General features: G+C 42.7%; 1 protein-coding gene across 1 annotated transcript; it reads right to left on the bottom strand.

Annotated features, from left to right (window-relative positions):
* Positions 1-1,961: 1,961 nt before the first annotated feature.
* On the bottom strand, positions 1,962-20,262 carry agpat2 (1-acylglycerol-3-phosphate O-acyltransferase 2 (lysophosphatidic acid acyltransferase, beta)). Its single transcript, XM_083930211.1, has 6 exons — positions 19,926-20,262; positions 10,484-10,617; positions 5,243-5,418; positions 4,921-5,016; positions 3,240-3,312; positions 1,962-3,141 (listed from the first exon to the last, which is right to left on the bottom strand). The coding sequence occupies exons 1-6, from the start codon at positions 20,099-20,101 to the stop codon at positions 2,984-2,986; spliced, it is 813 nt and encodes a 270-aa protein (XP_083786337.1). The 5' UTR covers positions 20,102-20,262; the 3' UTR covers positions 1,962-2,983.
* Between the last annotated feature and the right edge of the window lie 1,000 nt (positions 20,263-21,262).

Here is a 21,262-nt window from a genome sequence, read left to right as displayed (position 1 = left end):
GTTCGAGCTCACGGCAAAGCGTACAAATCACACAATTGTTTTTACAAAAATAACAAAGAAATGAACAGAAAATAAACAGATAAAAAACTCCTCAAGTCTAATTTTAAAATGGCGTGATTCATATTTGGGAAGAAATGAATTTGGTACTTTATAACATTCAAACCACTTGCTGCAAAGGTAAAATGGGCCCTTACAGATAAAAAGTCAATAAATAGATTCAAACAAAGAAACAAGAAAGATGAATTTGTATTAATAAGGGGGCTTTCGATATACTGACCTTGAACATGTACGAACTAAAAGTACTTCAAGCCGAGAAGTGCCACTGAAACTACTGTTGCATTCACCCACAGTATTAACAGCAGTGCACAGGCGTAGTACTGAAGTACTGATGGATCCATTCACAAGAGGATCTCCTCAAGGTTTGTGCGCACGAGTCCAAATTTTAAAAAACAAAATAAATACATTTCCTGGATGTGGTGCCAACTGTGTTCCAGACAACATCCCGTGTTAATACAATAGAACAATAATATGCGATTAGCAATACACAAATATCCTGAATGCTGAAATACATTCTCAGATGGTGTTGGATGGGCAAAAGTGGCAAAATAGGTGATTTGGCAAACGCAGCAAACGTAAAAGCAGTGAGCAACGGGAAATTTAACACCAGGAGGTCAACTAAAAGAGTTCAGTCCGTTCTTTGCAGGTAGAATTCATTAGCTGTCTTTGCATTCAAGTGTCTGTCTTGTTCGAGAGAATAAGAATAAAAAGAGATTCAAATTCAGCCTGTTTCAGTCAACTGGTCTGGAGTGATTAAACTAGGTTACAGTGTAGTTTAGTCAGAAGTTAGCGCCGTAGGCTACACATGGCTGTAATCTGCCCGTAAACGAGGAGAAGTTGAGGTTGTTGAGCTGAAAGAAAACAAGTGGCCTCGGCCGTTTGACCCATTAATGAGAGTAAAATGGAGGTCTTCGGGAATTTGGTTCAATAGGGCGAGTTTCGGTTGTTAGTATCGGCCATGTTTCCGGAGTCAAAGACACGTTATGGGAATATCCGGGAAGACAGTGACAGTGTAAACAGCCGAGCAGTCGTCTGAGTTAAACGTTCGCTACATCAGAACCCGTTCGGCTAAGGCGTTTCCTCATCCCATTAAAAGAATCCACTGTTTTTCGACAAAGGCAAAGTTCACCTCAAGCAAGCGTAAAATTGCGTGATTGAGAAATAAAAATATGCGAAACATGGCTGTTGTCAGTACATACAACAAAACAGGAACTGAGCGTGTTCAAGCTAGCGGAAATACCCAAAAGATGCAACAACGACCAAACTTAAGGCCTAAATTTCCACCACTTTTTAATTTAATTGTATTTATGTTTTTAAATGATCTACTATTCTTCTAGGAGGTTGAGTAATAACTGAATTAGAGCATCACAACTAAAACAATGTTATACGCTTTAATATAGATTTTTAAAAAACAAAACAGGGACAACCGTTACGCTCTTCTGAGATGTAGACTTAAGTACGCCGGGTTCGTTAGTAATTAGAGAATCTTCAAGTTAATCAGTCAATAAAATAGAAAACAAAAAACACTTGAGACCTAAAATCATTTTGCGCTTCGCACCCTTCCCTACAATAAGAGCTACCTCATATCATTGGTAGAGTGAAATCCAGCGGTGGATGACAGCTTAAGCGGGATAATATTGGGCTTACGTTGGAAACTTCCCCAAAAAACTCTTGGCACAGCAGAAAGGTTTGCACTTTGGAACAAGAACGCTAAAAACAGTTGGACATTGCACTGTATGAAATCGCCCTTTTGACACGTCTTAAAAATAGGTTCGCTTGTGAGTTCTCTTTCCGAAGAGCAAAAAAAACACTTCTAAAATAACAAAAACAAGATTATCTGATGTAGAAATAAATATAAAGCAAGAACACAGCGAGAAGACACTTGCTGCTCGACGCCGCACGCAGGTTATTTCTGCTCTTCTGGAGAGAGGAACTGAATAAATGTACAATGATACACCCGCGATGTACAACAGTGAAAACTGATCAGTCCACTTAAGTCCAGTAATTCAGTACAGATGGGTGCTATTGTTATGATTAAACAATGTATCTTGTGATCCTGAATTCCTTGCTTTCTGACATCATGGAGTAAGTCACGGAGCTATTGGTCATTGAAGTTGAAGAGCGGATGTGGATATAGACTTGAATTCGTAGTGACAGAACTTAAGAAGTCCGCTGTCGTCCGGCGTCGACCTCTCACCTCCGCACACTCCACCACTCCACCACTCGCGGAGACCCCGCTCCTTTTGTCTTTAGGCAAGACACTGGAATGCAGAAAGGGGGAGAACACACTAAAAAGGAAGGAGGGAAGGAGATGGGGTACTTTGTACGTGTGTGTGTGTGTGTCTGTGTGTGTGTGTCTGTGTGTGTGTGTGAAATAAAGGCAGTATGAGAGGAACAAATGAATATCCAGTCATTTATAAACAGAAAAGTGTGATTAATGTCAAGGATTATCTGGGAAATAGAAGGCGAGTAAAGGAAAAAGGCCAAAAAAAGAAAAGAAAAATGGTGATGAGATGATGTAAGACGATAAAAAAGCCAGGCTTCCAAAGCCAGAGAGCGAAGCCAGGATGAAGGTGGACAGAGCCATCCAAAAAGGCATGCATGAAGAGCAACACACATCGATACTGTTCGGCTTGCCGTCCGTCAATCCACTCACGGCGTGCAGAGCAGCGCTGCTGCTGGTGCTGCTGCTGCAGACACAGTGAGGGTCGGGACTGACTGTGCTGTATGTTCAGGCCAGAGGCGGACCGGACCAGGCGTCAACTAGACAAGAAGAGGTTTCATGACAAGAGACCTGTGTCACGTTGTTTCCTGGCCAGGTAAAGGGACGACCCGGGAAGAGCGGGGGGAGGTCTTGGGGAAAGGGATTGGTCTCAGAGGGGGGACATAGGTGGGAAAACAAGAGAGGCAGGAGCGTGATTAATGTTCAATGCCTCAATGGCCCGTTGCTCTGGGTTACGGAGTCAGAGACGTTCAGGAAGGCGGAGCGCATCAGGTTGAAGGATTTGTCGGAGAGGGATGAAACATCATCCGTCGTCATCCCCTTTGTCTCGATCTTTGGAAGGATCTTCAATCTGATGGTCCCTGCGGAGGCACAAAACGTCACTGTCTCACGGAACATCAAGGAGCTTTTTGCATACAGAGAATAAAAAGAAACCTCAAGGTAAATCAAGCTGAGTTACCCGAGTTGAACTGCTTTTCTTTCCGTAGGTAGAAGCTGCTGTAGGAGGAGAAAACAACGGGTATGATGGGTACCTGAAAGACAAGAGAGGATAGGAGAAAGGAGATGAAACATCATTAGGGGTGTGACGGTACACAGAAGCCAGTGCTCAGTTCATACTTTGGTTCTGCATTACGCCCATCGATATACATACTGTGTATTCTGCGTGCGGCTGTGTGCATCGGACCGCAACCCGTACCGTGAGAGTTTTGGTAATCTGACTCCTAAACTTTACTTTTGAACATTCGCTTTCTCCCAAGCCAAAGCCAGGGGATGAGAAACAAACAAGACAGAAATGCTTGACTGAACCGACATCACGTTCTCTCTCTCTCCCTCTCTCTCTCTCTCTCACACACACACACACACACACACAATCATCACGACACTAACAATCTCCATCTCCTCCCCTAATAGAGGTCGAGTTGCTCTCTCGAGGCCCAGAGAGGCCCCTTTGACAGGACTGGCTGAGCCAAACGTGGCTCCCCCTGGGGGCTGTCCTGCTTCCACTCAATCTGGCTGGCTGGGTACAAATGGAGAAGGCTGCGCTATAACTCAGCAGAAGCAAACAGAGAGATAGAAATAGTCTATGTTCACACAGGAATAGTCTCGAGTGTGAAGCAAAGCCAACGCACATTCCCCAGACCTCGAATGAAGTTATTCCTTCACCTCAAGCCAACAAACACACGCACACAATTACAAATCGAGTAACATGCAAACACTATTTGTACAACATATTAGCGCATACTGTATGAGCAGCATCAGAGCGTCAGAGCGTCAGAGCCAACAGAGCCCCTATAGAAAATGTGTTTGCTAATACGGAGCAGCAGGGCTTTATTTGTGCAGCCCGTCAGCCTCAGCGCATATCTGAACCAAACCGATATTAATCTATAGTGGAAAAAAATAGGCTCACACACACTCACACGCACACAAACGAACCACAAGATTTTTGCCTGGGGAGAACCAAATTGCGGTTTCTGGCCAGATCTCGTTCAACAACGCTTTTTTGTAATTCATGCCACCTGTTGGACCCCCGAGTGTGTGCTCCGACACGTCAACTCAGGAACAGAGACCTCCCACCTGCATGCATGAAGAGATAGAGCTCATAAAACACACACAGCTATTATGCTGAGCTGCCATTTACTCTGGAGTCTTTGTGTTGCCCGCCCTCCCTTAATCATTTGGTGTGAGGAGTTGGGGAGGGGGGGGTTACGTCATGCACAACCGAGGGCAATTTTGCAGAAAGACAGAAACAGAAATATATCACAATGAAAGTGCTCAGACAGACTGAACTATTCTGACCTTTCCAAAGTATTCCTTGCTCCATTTGTATATTGGATATGGCCAAATCATGATGCCTGCCCGTGCCATTTAAGGTTGCTAGCTCCCCCATGTGTCTACAATCAGCACACTGCTGGCAACATTAGCCCTCTCTCTTGCAGGAGACCGGGGTTGGCACAAGTCCCCTGGAATACAGCCAGTTTCATCGCAGTCCTTTTTGCCAGCAGGGTTAAGTGAATGAACAGGACGAGGGTGTGCATTACAGTACATGAAATGTTGACTTAATTCACGTGTTTAGATATGGGATATAGATAGGAAATCTGGATTTCGCTCCACACAGCACACAGACACCCGAAAAGACTCACTTGCGCCTGCACTGCCAGGTGGAAAGCCCCTTTTTTGAAGGGCAGCAGGTCGCCTCTCTGGTTTCGCGTTCCCTCTGGGAACACCCACAGACGAATCTGTGGAGGTCAAAGGTGGAAAGGGAAAACAGCGATTTAGTCATCCCCAGTGTGTCAAAAAACAGAACGTTCTGACAGATTAAGTGGAGAAAGAAAAACTAAGAAAATCACAAATAAAAAGAGTGAAATTAATGACATAAAAGCATGACGTTTTAGTTCTTCAGGCAAGTAAACTCATAAATCTCCTTCTATCACCACTGATAAAAAAAAGTGTTGACAAGATTACCTGTTCGTCCAACATGGTTTTGGCAGCCTCAGCCATGACACTCTTGGCGTCGTTTGTCTTCTTGCGGTTGATAAAGACGATGCCGCCCAGCCAGCAAATAAGACCTACTGTGCCGGCATAGATCAACTCCTTCTTGGCAATCATGGTGCAGCGGTCTGGTAAGATCTCCATCAGGCCTGAGAAGCACAGGAAGCAGGTCAGAGCTAATGTGTGCATGTATGCCATGGCTACATCCATGTACCCACAAACGCTTAATATTGTCCCTGTCAAATAAACAAACAAATGCACACAGTATTCAATTTCGAACAATGTGTAATAAATGACCGTTAATGGCAAATACTTCATAACTAAAATGTCTATATCATCTCGGTCATCCATCTCTGAATGCGTGCAGTATGTGACAATGGGTATATGAAATAAGTCTAAATTAAGCTTCTAACATATGAATTAAAAGTATTTTCAGAGAATCCAAAATATCATACATCAAAAAAATTCATAACAAATACAAATCTAGCAACAATAACTGAGGGCGCACTCATACAGTCCATCCGTACCCTGCCCAAGCACGTTTCACGGCTAAAGTCTAGTTCGTTCGACCAGTGTGAGTGCAAGGCCCGCCAGAAGCATTGGCGCGAGGCCCAGGTAGTGTGAGTACAAACAGGCCTGGGGCGCAGGGGGAGAGGGAGGGGGGACAAGTACCCTAAAGCATGGGGGACGGTATGGATGGACAGTGTGAGTGCGCCCTAAAATAGTGCTTTAGGGCGCACTCACACTGTTCATTGGTATCGTGCTGAAGCACGCTTCAAGGCTTAAATCTCGTCCGTTTGACCAGTGCGAGTACAAACGTTCCGCGCCAAGGTACGGCACGCTTGCCGGCCGCGGCTCAGTTGAGATAGGTGGGCTTTAGTAAAGCACGGATGCACGTGAAGGCACGAGGGAGAGTGCGAGCATCGATGGCGGTCCTGTTGTATACGACTGTTCCCTGCAACATTTAAAAAGATGCCGCCCAACGGTTCGCGGTGCTCTGATGCAGAGGTGAAATGTTTACTGCAGATTTGGTCAGAAGAAAATATTCAAAAAAAGATGGACGAATCAAAATCTCTGAGGGGTTGGTGACGTTCAAGCAAGAAACAATCGAGTCACGGCCCAAATCAATGTGAGTACAAGCGGGTCTGGGCCACGGGGGAAGAGGGGGGACAATCACCCTAAAGCACGGGGCACGATATGATTGAACAGTGTGAGTGTGCCCTCAAACATCCAAACGGGATTCACTTTTTGGGATATCACCTTAACCTCTTCTATCCAGGTGGAGACTGATAGAAAGTATTAATCCACATTTAATGAGATTACATTTAAAAATGATAACTTTAATCTAATTCTATTTCTAAAGCAAACATATGCAGCTTTGTTTAATTACTGTAAACAGCGTAAAGGGCCGTCCACACCAAGAACTATAACAATAAAAAATCGTTCCAACTTAAGTGGATTGTGGAGTCGGTACCACAACCATAATGCAATGACAGTGGTAAACGATATTTGATAAATGATAGAAATACTGACAGCCAATCAAAATCCACCTGAAGTTACAGGGTGTCCCGTTTTAACTCTATATAATAACACAGTGTATCTAAGTGTAGGCTACGTACTGAAATCCACATCTCTCCCTCTTCTCACCACTATTTTTCAACCATTCTCGTCATATTCTCAAATAACAGTTGAATCAAGTGCTTTAAAAACATATCTGCTGTTTATGTAAGCTAACTGATGCATTTAGGAAACACAGTAATGCAGAAGACGAGGGACCTGTGGGGCTCCAACACAGCTGGATAGCGCAGCAGTGTTTGGCGCCGCTGTTTAGAGAACATTATCATTCATCGCCGTTGATGCTCACATCCTTATATCTTTTCATTATGGTTGTTTGTGTGGACGACAGTTTACAGTTTCAAAGTTTGACAAACAAAACATTTTCATATAAGACGTTCACTAATTTGTGATCATGTAGCCCCCCCGTCCTAAAAGCCTTACAGTTTGTTTGCTTAACCATTGTCCATTATCATAATTACGTATTTCCAAACGTAACCCTCAATGGCTTTGCCAAAACCTGGACTTTATCAGACATGTTTGATTAACCTTGAGACAGCTGGTGTAGTAGATAACAGTGTATGATGTCAAACACACACACACAACATTCGAGAAATGAAGTTCAAGTGTGAAAATAAAATATGGCAAACAGCAGAGCGAGTAGATGAGTCTAAACTGGGGTGTGAGGGGCAGACAGAAGCCAAATGACATCAGAAAGAGTGCTTGAAACTGAGGTTAGTAGTTCCTTACAGTCTTATCACATCAGCTCGAGGATGAGCAGCTATATTAATGGCTGGGTGTAGCTGTTGGCATGGCAACTCCGATGCCAAATCAGTCTCTTGCTGAGATTTCTCAGCACTAATTAGAAGCCTCGTTCTCCCCCTGCTGTCACAACCCTGGCCTCGAGCCTGTCTTCATCACTCACCGGCAGTGAAAAACACTTCCCCAGACACTGATGGAGAGAAATCTCACCTCTGCTAAAAAAAAAAAGTGCCCTCGACACTCAGATTTAGGATCACCAGGGATGAGGCAATGATAAACATAACTGCACGTGTAAAACCGTAGACAAACAGATGAAAGGAGATCAGGGAGATTAAACAAGAATCTAAATATTTCTTCAACCTGCTGCTGCTCAGTCTACAGTGATTAAATGGATTCCAGTAAACTTAGAACCGGCTTTTGTCACAGACTGGGTGCTGGGAGGCCTGTTAAGCTGGTATAATCTTACATTTGTTCCACTTTTAGCAGCACTATTGCCTAACCTACACTGCAATGTGTCTAAGCAACCAAAACCAGGAAGGGTGGCTCTTCCCATAAGCAGTAGTTTAAAGGTTGAGTGTAATACACCTGACGTCATAGCTTGTGGCCCAGGTGTGAGTGCTCTTTGCAGACTTTCCCTCACTGAATTTGGAGAGGTACAACTACAAGTCCTGAAGGGTAGGCAAGGGGGCACAACTGATATCTTCAAAAGTCTTAAAAGTTCATTTTAGTGTGTTCCTGGACCGTTTGGTGGCCGATCCAAATCATGCTTTGATAAACAGCCAAAAAGGATCTGGCCGTGTCACATTCCAGCTCTGTGGCAGCTGTCAGAGACTATCCTGCTCTCTGTGATCATAAATAATGTGTTTAATGGAGCCAAATTCACAACAAACTTGTTCTAATTTACATACTTTCCTCCTTCTGTTGTCAGATAATGAGTATGACATGTAATTGTAACTCATAATTACTGTATTGATCAGCAGTCAGTACCAAGCTGGTGAGCTGCAGATAAAGTCATCATGTTATCGTGGTATCATCATCAAAATACTGGAATAAAAACAGATGAGCTGCGGGATTGGCATTTAAAATGAGCTGCTACTACACCTGAGTGAGCTGCAAACATGTATTCATGCTGGCAAAAACACCACGAAGTACATATAAATGAGGCTGCTAAAGAAAAGACACTCTGCTTCTGAAATGTGGAAGTTGACACTGCAACATAGAGGACTGAGCCGGAGCGCAGCTGGGACGCGATGTAGCCGGACGTGCAGAGAACAAACAGGAGGTTGAACTGCCTCTGCCCTTTATTTAAAAAAACGATAGACTTTGTGTTGACTGCTTCCAGACCCTGAAGGAGGTTTGGTAACTTTGACTTTACCCTGGGAAAGTGAAAGTTAACACAAATCATTTTGACGTATAAACTGTGTTTTCCTGAATTAGCCGAGTTCATGAGGACATAGACTGAAATAGTTGGAACAGGTGAGGCGTGTGCGTGTGTGTGTGTGTGTGTGTGTGTGTGTGTGTGTGTGTGTGTGTGTGTGTGTGTGTGTGTGCTCATCAACCCTCCAGTAAAATACATTCAGGTCATCAGCCAGCTGTTAATTGTCTGCAGTGTGAGGGGATGGTTGCCTGTGTCACTTTGTCAGTGAGCTCATCCAGGTCAGCAGTCAAAAGCTCAAAGGCTCTGTGTGTTTCTTTCTCCATTAAAAACCCAAAGAACCACCTGTCCAGGTTTTCCTGAAGCCCAGGGCAGCAGACAAGGGTAAAAACCTTTGTTACTTCCATCGAGCGGTAGCAACTTGTCCATTTTAATTGGCCAGGAAGTGGAGATTCGCCACATGTTTCCACGGGAGCGGAGTCAAAACCCCCCACTGTTGGGAGCTTAACCAGCACAACGGTCCACTTCTTTCATCTGCAGCTACTGCAGAGGACTGCAGAGGACTGCTGCTCCTTCAGCTGAAAATGTGCAGAAACCTCCCGGAGGTTGTCAAACTGCTCAAGGTGAACTGCTTCTTCACCGCTAAATGATTTTATGTGAGATGCAGAAGACAAGAAAGAGAAACTAAGATAACAAGTGCTGAGGAAAAGCTGCCATACAGCCTTCTTGCATCATTCTTACTATGAACCAACAACATATTAAAAATAGATGAGACCGGCCGTATCTCCAAACCTCTCAACATCGTTTCTCACTTTGAAACCAAATATGACCATTTTTAATGATGCGGATGAACGTTTCAGTTTCAGGGATCCTTCAGGGGTTTACATAGGCCTACATACTGAAATCATAGCCCTTTTCATACATAGTCTCTCCAGTGTTTGAACTGTGCAGCAGGACAATTATACGGTAATGATTCCCACAGAGTGCATGGATTATAGATATTAAATTAAAGCTAGAACACCAATATGGTCTACTAGATGTATTTTGAGGGGCGACTGTGGCTCGATGTCGGAGTGGGTCGTCCTACATTCGAGGGATTGGCGGTTCGATCCCCACCTCCCTCGGTCTACATGTCGAAGTGTCCTCGGGCAAGACAGTGAACCCCAAATTGCTCCCCGTGCTGCGCATGGGTGTGTAAATGTGGTGTGAATGATTAGATTAGATGGTATGTAGATGTCCACTGCCATCAGTGTGAACGTCTGTGTGAACGGGTGAATGTGACATACACTGTGAAAGCACCTTGAGTAGTCAGAAGACTAGAAAGGCGTTATATAAGTACAAGTCCATTTACCAACAGGACTTGTCATAGTCATCATTTCTTTTCATATCCAAAGGTATCATATAGTGTACGGACTGCATTCAATGCACATTTCTGCAAGCTTAAGAGCATGACAATCGTTTTGAGGTTGAAATCGATGCCAAAAAATATCTGTCTTCGTATAAAAAGGTAGAACAGCACCCACCCAAAACGTCCAGGGAGCTCTGGTGGTTGGAGATGATGACATAGGGTCCCTCTGTCTGAAGATGCTCCCAACCGCTCACATCAAATCGAAGACCCAGGAAATACTTCACGTGACGAACCAGGACGCGGATAATCCTGGGGGGGTGGGGGGAGGAAGGTTAATTACAGTCCTGGATAAGTATAGTTTAGTGTTCACAGTCATGTGAGTGCAGCTGGCTACAAATCATTAACCAGAATCCTACGCTGAAAGGTTGGAGGTTAAAGTGGAGTGCAGAAAGCCTGTAGACTATTAAAGTACACTGTAAGAAGGCCAGCTAAAAATATTCAAACAATGGCATTAATCAGGCGACCATGACTGTCTTAAAATACATCTAGTAGATCTGTTTGTTTCTTGGTTGGTTAAATAATCGCCTGCAGTAAAAACAACGCTCCAATAAGCTTTGAGAAAGAATTTCCTACCATCTGCCTGTCTGCCTCTGACACTGAAAAAACAAAACAAAAATACAAAATCACAGTTATGACCTCCCAATGGAATTACATGCTGCCAATTTGGGGGATTTATCTTATTGAATCAATACTTTGATTTGTCTGGAACTAAGCTCCTAAAAGTGGGGCGGCAGTCCATGGCAGTAGAGGAGGAAGGCAAGAGTTGTTGTCTCAGTCCACTTTCAGTTGAGTCTGAGTAAATTATACTTGTTTTTAAAGGCCCTGAACACCCACACAGGTGTTTCCAGTTAACTAGTCAATTAGACCTCTTCTCAGGACTGTGTGGGTGTCTACTGTGATTGATTGACATCTTCCTGAGTCTCCTGTTAGCTTTGTTTCACCTGTTAAGGAGGGACACCTTAAGTGCACCTTTATCATTCTTAGTGGTAGACGGACATTTATGACCACATAAATTCCCATCAAATTCTCATCAAAGTCCCGCCCACCTTCAACCCAAGCAGAGGTCGAATCATCCAGAAGAACAGAAAACACCTGTGTGGGTGTTCAGGGGCTTTAATAATAGGTAAAATAATCAGGTGCACTGTCCAGTTTCAACACTGTTATTTTCCAAATACATAAAATAAAGGAATTATAACGACATTAGAGCTGAAACTAGTCCTTTTGTCTAGTGAGACACTTGACTGTCCTACTGTTATTACAGACATGTGAACTAACCACAGATACTAGAATGTCCTACTGTTATTGCAGACATGTGAACTAACCACGGGAACTAGACTTTCCTACTGTTATTACAGACATGTGAACTAAACACGGACACTGGACTGTCCTACTGTTATTACAGACATGTGAACTAACCAAGAACACTAGACTTTCCTACTGTTATTACAGACATGTGAACTAACCACAGACACTAGACTGTCCTACTGTTATTACAGACATGTGAACTAACCAAGAACACTAGACTTCCCAACTGTTATTGCAGACATGTGAACTAACCACAGACACTGGACTTTCCTACTGTTATTACAGACATGTGAACTAACCACAGACACTAGACTTTCCTACTGTTATTACAGAAATGTGAACTAACCACAGCCATTGGACTGTGCTACTGTTATTACAGACATGTGAACTAACCACAGACACTGGACTTTCCTACTGTTATTACAGACATGTGAACTAACCACAGACACTAGACTTTCCTACTGTTATTACAGACATGTGAACTAACCACAGACACTGGACTTTCCTACTGTTATTACAGACATGTGAACTAACCACAGACACTAGACTGTCCTACTGTTATTGCAGACATGTGAACTAACCACAGACACTGGACTTTCCCACTGTTATTACAGACATGTGAACTAACCACAGACACTGGAGTTTCCCACTGTTATTACAGACGTGAACAAACCACAGACACTAGACTTTCCTACTGTTATTACAGACATGTGAACTAACACTTTCAGATTTACACACAGTCATTCGATTTAGTTGCAATATCTCGTTACTTAATAAAGCTTCAAGAAATGTCTCCAGGTTTAAGACGAATATTCCTGATTACCATAAAAACACATCCTTCACACTGATGTTTCCTGCTTATACCCTTTCTGATCAGGGTTTATCTTTTAACATAAATATCGACCTTTGCAGAGACAAAAAAGATAACAGCTCTCAACACCGTTAAGAAATATCCAAACTTTCAACAGTTTATAGGCTTTTACTTCCATCAAATTAGCTCCTTAGATCCTCCTAGAGCACTTGATATTCTCTCTGCCCCTATAACACATTCAAACGCCTGCCTCATCCTCAATCAATACACTTTCTCGCCTCAAACACACAGAGAATGTCTGCCAATTGCAAACGTATCTGAACCCTGGTGAAGATGAATCGGTCTGAAAAAAAGAGCCATGGCATTTTATGTCCGGGCCAGCTCCACACTTCAATGTGCTACTTAGCGCTCCATTTCTTAGCCTTTATCTTATCATCATCATCATTCCATCAGGACTAACCTCTTTTCCCTGTTGGAGCCAAAGGCAGCAACATGGTTATCACACAATCGTACAAAACTGCTGTGAAACTACTGTCCCCCACAGTGCTTCATCTGAGGGTTTAAGGAGTCTTTTTAAGAATCATACCAGGACGATGAGAAACCTGATACACTCAAACTAGACTTGTCATCTATGCTAGCCTCAGCAGGGAGCAATAAACATCTGCAATCTGAACATTTGAAGATCAGCTGGGCACCATCAGAGAGCTTGGAGTTACTACTTGAGCGCAGACCGTACACCTCTTGACAAAAACAGAGGGAAGCTTCTGAAACGCTATGAACTTGAAGCAGCCATGGAGAAGCCAGAAGAGACAGATCCCGTGGAGACTTCAAGTCAACGGCAGTGATCCTCGCATCACAGAGGATTACATCACCCCTTCCATGAAATGACTCGGCTTATTCGTCCTTGGGCAGCGGCTAATTACAGATTCCATGACTGTGACTCCTTTATCAGATGCATTATGTGAGAGTAGGGATGCTCGAAACGGCACTGCTCAGACGTGGGATTTCACCGAGAACAGAGAGCTCGACAAAATGAACTGAAATGTAGTGATGCAGGAATACAAACAGCCTGCTGATTAAGGTACAGCATAACCATAACATCCATGGTTCGACTCCAGGCTAGGGGAACTTATTTGCATGTCATTCAAATCTTTCTGTCGATGTTAACTGTCAACTCTACACTGACTTTCATATAAAGGCAAAAAGCCAAATAATGATCTCAAAAATATATATAAAGGATGCAAATGATTTGTAATGTTTACTACAAAAGAGAATATTTATCGAAAACAAACCCCAATATCATGGAAATACCACATAATCATATCATGACCATGCAGCCAAAGGCAAGGATTTTCCCTATGCAAAACTGAACCGCGACGTTTGCTTCACAAATCAGCCAATTTTCCTGTGCAACACACCAGAACTGACTTTGATTACACCACCAACTTCAATAACCTTTGCTCTCTCTCTCTCTCTCGTCCCTTTCCTCATCAGTGAATCACAAAATGAGGGCAGCTCAAATGTGGCTGTTCTCCAGACAAGATGTTGGAAATAACGTGCACCATGTTTACAGCTTATAACGGCAATGTGTACAATAATCAAACATTTCCAATAGACTGTCCCGAATGAACGGAAATTAAATGATCAGGGCTCTTACTGTGGTAATTCTCTTTGGTCATGCTCTTAATTATGGGATTGGAAACAACAAAGCCACTTAGCACATCATAATACCCTTTAATTTTGTATTCTCATTATTTAACTGACCAAAGAGAGCATGTTGCTGGACATGAGCACTCTTTTGGAAAGGCAGCTGAACTGCATGAAGGGAGCAGGGGGTTTGTTGTTTGGCAACATGGGTCTGATTAGTCTCATATGAACAAATCTCTCTAATGGATTTTTTTGTTTTTTAAAACGTAAATCTTCTTGTTACGTTGCTGCTGAAAAAAAACGCATTAGGGATGATGTAATTAAATACTAATGTCAATACCAATGCTACATTTTATGCAATATTATAACAAATAAACAAGCATAACTCAATCATTTCTAATTTCTATTTTTAATTTCTTTGATCAATTTCTACGAACAAATAGCGAAGTACATTACTTTTAACTTAAGGCAGATAAAAGTTGAACCAGGAAGTAGGCTTATCTTTTTACAGCAGACAGATGAACTGGTAGACTAGCCGGTTAGCTTGTCAGTCGCAACATGTATTATGCAAACAAACCCACCTCATGTTTTCAACGTTTCTGCCCCTGCTTTTCAGTATACATAGCGGAATCGCGACCAGTCCCACCAGCATCATCCATGCGACGTAAAAGCAGTTTTTGAAATAGTAAACAAACGTGCTGCTGCTCCACATCAGGAGCGGAATCAGCAGCAGCAGTATCATCCATAGCACGTCCATAATGATCCGTCAGAGAAAGTTACTGCCAGCTGTACACACACACACACGCACGGTTTTGCTGGATGAAGAAACCGCTCAAACACTAGCCAGGCTACGGTGAAAGAAGGAAGGGAAGCACTGTGACCCTAACAACCATTACACAGTCAGAAGTAGTCCTTTAGAGCACCCTGGCGATGACAATGTTGGTCTCTTGCCGTCTAAAATGAACATGTACCGTTGCCCGTCTGTAGCTGAATGGTATCATCGAGGTGGAGTCAAGTTAATGAACAACCCAGTATAGATAAGAGCCGTACCTCCCATTTTTGGTAATCTAATCAAAGTGATTTTCACAAGGAAGCTCTTGAATCAATCACTTGCCTTGTGACTCTACCTAACACAATCATCTCTCACATGGCGCTGAACTGACTTGCACACAAATTATACGTTTATATACTATAGTTGAATAACTTTAACCTTTAAACTGATATACAGTTTTTAGGTTATCTTTCAACACAGCAGTACAGTGATAACACACTTGGTCTAGTGCAAAAGCCACTGGTTATGCAATGAGTTAGCCAGTGGTGCAGCAATTGTAAGATTGTTCAAGGGGAATGAAATGGCATTAGTTGGACTCATTTTATGGCCAATCCACTAAGCTGTTCCTCTGGTTCATTTAATTATCAGTTTGTAGATATGTTCCTTTGCCTACAGAGCACGATGACATTTAGGCTGATTTGCTACCAGCATAGATTCAATACAACCTGGCTGCTCGTGGATTAAAACATAAGCCTGACCTGTTATCCCTAAAACTATTGTACCAAAAAACATACCAGTGACCAATCCAACTGCTAAAGGTCAGAGGGTTGTAGATGATATGCCCATCATGGTCACATGATTACAATAGCATAGCAGAGGATTCATTCATCCAGAAAGGCAGAACCGAGAAAAGGAGTAGTTTAAACTATGTACGCTTTTAAAGGTCAGTCACTCCAGTGTTGGCCCTTGGTTTACAGCGTTACAAGCAATAATCAGAGCCAAAATGCAAACTCAGTTTAAATCAGTGTATTGCACAATGAGCTACACTTAGCATCAGATAATGTCTTTTAAATAATTGTCAAGGTTCAAATAATGTTCCCCAACAGAAAGAGTCCAAAGTTAAATCAAAAATCACTTTTCGGTTTCAAGCACAACAAAATAAATAAAGAATTTATGTATGTTTAATTCTGTTTTAGTTGTTTTTTTTAGGAGTGAATCATCTTCTCAAACAAAATAATAAAGGATCTCTGATAGGTTTCAGTTTCGTTTTTCCGTTAGGAGTGGAGCCTCTTCCCAAACCATTTTCTTATACAAACGATCTTTGAACAAGTCAATCTCCAACAATGTTGATGTTTTCTGAGAATTGTTAACATGCCATTGTGCCTGATAAGATAAATAACAGAAGGCTGTTAAGTTTGTTTACTAAAAGGACAAGGTTTAGAGCTGTGCTATAGGAAAGGGACCCTTAAATGACTCCTGTTGGGATCTAAGGCTATTCAGAAAATACAATTAACTTGACTTTCAAGGCGGCGGGGCGCCCCCCTAATATAATGGGAGGGTAAACACTGCACTCAACAGCCTGAGTGATAGCTTTACTACTTAGTCAACCAGATACAGCAACACTGGTACTCAAACTGTTAACACTTTCAAAAGCCATTAGACAGTAGATACCATAAGCATTTGTGAGTGTAGCGATGAAACGGTGACTTAACTGGTTCTTATCACTGAATCAATTGAGTTTCTCTCAGCACTGTCATGAAAAACAAAATATGCTTAACACAGAAAAACCCACATTGCTGTGCCTGCGTCTGGAAGACTGTTGCAAACGTTAGTTGATGCTTGATAGTTTTTCAAAGTGCCGTACACAAACGATAATTCAAATTTGATAGGTTAAAACTAACCGCCAGGAATTTTGCCATGGTTCATCATAAACTGGTAACATTTTCAGTCCTATGTGAGTGAGAAAACTAAGCCTCTGTCGTTAATCTGTTGTCATGAGATCCCACTGGTAATTAGTGTCATAGCCAAAAGCAGGCATTGACATACTGTACGGAAAGGTAGAACTGTGTGTCTGTAGGCTCTGCACAAACAAACTGAAAAGCAGGGCTGCAACTAACCATTATTTTCAGTGTTGATTTATCTGTTGTTTATCTTCATGATTAATTGACAGTTGTTTGATCTATAAAATGACAGAAAATGGTTAAAATGTCAATCGGTGTTTCCCAGAAACCAAGATGACAACCTCAAATGTCTTGGTTTGCCCACAACTCAAAGATATTAAGGCTACTGTCACAGAGTAAAGAAACCAGAGACTACTCACATTTAGCTGAAATCAGAAAATGGAATAAAAAATTACTCAAACCAACTAATCATTCATCAAATATGACAACTAATGAAATATTCTTTGCAGCTCTACTGGAAACCAACCAGAGTGTTACAGGAAATGAAAGTATACTATTAATAGTGACTTGCGTGGATGCCTTTCACTGACTGTACGTGCAGAGGCCTGTCCCGGCCTACCGTAGTTGACTGTGTTACATTCAAATCCTCCAAGTCAGCTGGGAAGCAAATCTTCCTCAGAGTTCAGGCCTTTGTGTGCCCGTCTGATAGCGAATGTCTGTGACAGACAACACTGTCCTTGAGTAATCACAGCGCTCTTTCTGCCAGAGCTGGCTAATGTGGGTCCAAAAAACAAAACAAAAAAAAACTATTCATTGCCTGTGCAAGGTCTGACCCTGATTCAACAGGTCTAGATAACCTTTGAGCTGACAGAATGGCTCACTGGGGCAACATGACACCACCACCACCACCATGGCCAACATGACTGCAAAACAGTTATTCCTAGAGCAGCGAGACAGTAAGGGCTGCTGTCGGAACTGACAGGGCCGCTGTCAGTAGACGAAGGCCAAGTGAGGTTGCATTGTGGATGAACCTCGTAACTATTCAGTACCTCAGCTCTAATCAGGGAGACACTTGCCATCTGGCATCCGTCTCTTCGAGGTAATTACTTGAATGCAGTCACTTGAGTCTAATCCGTCCTCACTATCTAGGTTTAACCACAACAGCATAAATTAAGACGTACCACATTTCAATCCTAACAGGTATCAGGTGATCCGGTCAGTGTGTGTGTCAGGTATCTATTAACACACCGGTAAGGTCAAGTGGTCCTTCCTCCAGAGCCGATATCATTTACTAACCTCAGTATGTTACTGAGCATCAGAGAGTTGTTGTTGTTGTTAGTGGTGATGTATTAAACTGCATGACATTAAAAGTACTTTCTATTATTCAGCCCCTGACACCAATATCATACTCATATTCATTCACTTTCAACAACACTTAAAGCTTCACATAGCTAGGGTTATTTTGCAGGGCTGGTGCACATATGTACCATGGCAATTCTTGAACCGATTTAGCTATAAGTAAGTTATAGAGTCATTTCCACCACAAATCATTCACCTTCCATCACCCCATGGTCACTCATGCTTTTTCTCTTACAGATAAAATATGTTACTAAGACAATAGTAAGGATACATCTGCAATTCATGTGGTTAACTTTTTTACTTTACAGGGGAAATGTTTCATTCATAATCAAAGATTCTTAGGTTCTCATCCCTCATTTCCTCTTGAAAAAAATCCAATTTCCCCGTGTGGGATTAATAAAGTAATTCTTCTTCTTCTTCTTTTTAGTGGCATTTAAGTCAATTCTCAAATCCATTTTCCTGCTCTGATTAATAATCATAATAATAATAATAAAAAGCAACAGATATAGACTGTCACAAGAATGTGTTTGATGAACTTTCTAGAAGTCATATCAGTTACTTTACTTTCTCCTCCATTTATTCTATCCCCCCAACCATCAACACAAACGGCCGTCCGACATAGAGCGGTGTCTGTCCGATGTTCCTGCCTGTTAAAAGGAAGGTTTTCGTTGCCACTGTGTGCACAAGATTGCTGGATAAATACCGTTTGTGGTTGTTGTTATTATTATTATAGATATGCGAATCGCTGCTGCTCATGGAGGAATCGTTGGGTCTACGCAAATCATAAATAAGTCAGAGTGTGGTCTAGAGACGCTACATGTAAAGTGTATTTTGTTATGATTCGGCACTATAAATAAAATCAAACTGAATCTTATGATGAATGTAACCCTTTTTGGGGTGTGATTGACAAATAGTAACAGGATACAAAGTAAATTTGCGTTGTATGTTTGTATGTCGTGTGCAAGACTTTGTAATTTATACGTCTCTCTGTAATTGTATTGTGTATTTGTATGTCTGACTAAGATAGAAACATTTGATGTATAAAAGCAAAAAGAGAGAAAGCAGCTGTGATACAAGGACCAATTCAATTCAATTCAATTTACAGTGCCAAATTATAACAAAAGTTATCTCAGGACACTTTACAGAGTAGGTATAGACCAAACTCTATGACTTATTTATGATTTACATAGACCCAACAATTCCCCTGTAGCGTACGGTGGCAACGAAAACCTTGAAACACAATGGTAGCTTTGTGATATGCTGTGGGGCACACTTAATGTGCTCACCCAGTTTGACTTAGCTAATGTCAAGGCATTTGACTGGAGGGGGGATAACAAGTTAGCATACAGTGCAGTCTTACAGGGGATGTTATGACCGTTATTTGAGGCTAGCATTGTGTCGCCCACGTCGGGTACCAGCCCTGACGTAAGCACGTTAACCGTTAGCATTCTCGTTGCGAGCTAACGGTTAGAACGTCTACACATTCCATTCTGCCAAAGTGTCAAGGGGGGGCTAATGTTAGCATAAACATTATTAAATATGCACAAGTATGTTTTTGTTTTTTTATGAAAATGTCAGTCAAATTGGCAGCACACACGCTCCCCGGCGTTACAGCGTCGTTGTGTTAACACGCCGCGTCACGATAACGGTAAACGTTGCTCGGCGAACGAGTTCTGAATGTTTGGCATTTAAACCGCCGCTAGCCCGACGAGCTAACAAGCTAGCGCTGGTCGCTCGACACATATTATGCAAACAAACTCACCTCATGTTCTCAACGTCTCTGCCCCCGCTTTTGAGAATACACAGGGGGATGGCGAGCAGCGCCAAGAGCATCATCCACGCGACGTAAAAGCACTTTTTGAAATAAAAAACAAACGTGCTGCTGCTCCACATCAGCAGCGGCACCAGCAGCAGCGGGATCATCCACAGCACGTCCATAGCGATCCGCCGGAGAAAGTCACTGCCAGCTAATACACATGCGGGTTTCGCCAGATGAGGAAGCCGCTACAAACACTCGGGTGGGCTACGGTGCGAGGAGGAAGGGAAGCACCGCGACCCTGGCAACCATTACACAGTCACAAGTAGTCCTTTTAGGGCACCCTGGCGATAGCAACGTTTGTGTAAAAGGAGCATGTACCGCTGCTCATCTGTTGCTAAACGGCATCATGAGGTGGAGTCAAGTCGTCATCGGTTGTGTTTTTTTTTTTCTCCTCCACTTCCGGTTGCTGGACCACTCTGTTTGATGACGTCACAAGTTGTTGCCCCACTCATACATGTGTTTCAGGGTTTGCACATGTGCACAACAAATGTGATTTTTTTTTTGTGTTAGATTGTATTCTGGGAGATTCAGACAATGTCCGACCATGAGCAACTTCAAACAACAGTACGAACGGAAGCTGCAGGTACAAGCAGCCAAAATGGGTTTTCTCAGGAGGGTGGCTGGAGTCTCCCTTAGAGAGAGGGGGAGAAGTTCAGCCATCCGTGAGGAACTCGGAGTAGAGCCGCTGCTCCTTTGCGTTGAAAGGAGCCAGTCGAGGTGGTTCAGGATCATCTAGTAAGGATGAACCCTGGGCGCCTCCCTAGGGAGGTGTTCCAGGCACGTCCAGCTGGGAGGAGGCCTCGGGGAAGACCCAGGACCAGGTGGAGAGATTATATCTCCACACTGGCCTGGGAACGCCTCAGGATCCCCCAGTTAGAGCTGGTAAATGTGGCCCGGGAAAGGGAAGTTTGGGGTCCCCTGCTAAAGCTGCTGCCCCCGCGACCCGACCCCGGATAAGAGGCTGAAGATGAGATGAGCTGAAATGAGTACGAACGGATGGTGTTTACAAGGTACAGGGAAGAAGAGGGGGATGACAAACACCAGGGTTCTCACTTTTTGCCACACTTGTCATTTATTTGATCTTATTTTGATCTTAATATTGTTTTCTTTTTACTTATTTTATGCATTGTTTTGTCAAGATCTGTGTATTCTTGGGCTCCTTTTAGCTACTGTCCTGCCCAAACCTGATTTCTTCTAATGTAAAGCGCATTGGGTCAACTCCTGTTGTATTTAAATGTGCTATATAAATAAAAGTGACTTGACTTGACTTGACTTGACTT

Source organism: Echiichthys vipera, assembly GCF_963691815.1.
Source record: "Echiichthys vipera genome assembly, chromosome: 16".
Lineage (NCBI taxonomy): Eukaryota > Metazoa > Chordata > Actinopteri > Perciformes > Trachinidae > Echiichthys > Echiichthys vipera.
The sequence above is the reverse complement of the archived record's forward strand: the minus strand, read 5'-3'. Positions and strand labels throughout refer to the sequence as shown.

Coding starts and splice junctions, on each gene's coding strand:
- agpat2 (XM_083930211.1), bottom strand. CDS start 20,101: ATGGACGTGCTGTGGATGATCCCGCTGCTGCTGGTGCCGCTGCTGATG. Junction 5,419..10,483: donor GAGCTCCCTGGACGTTTTGG/GTGGGTGCTGTT, acceptor TGTGCTTCTCAG/GCCTGATGGAGATCTTACCA. Junction 5,017..5,242: donor AAACCATGTTGGACGAACAG/GTAATCTTGTCA, acceptor TGACCTCCACAG/ATTCGTCTGTGGGTGTTCCC.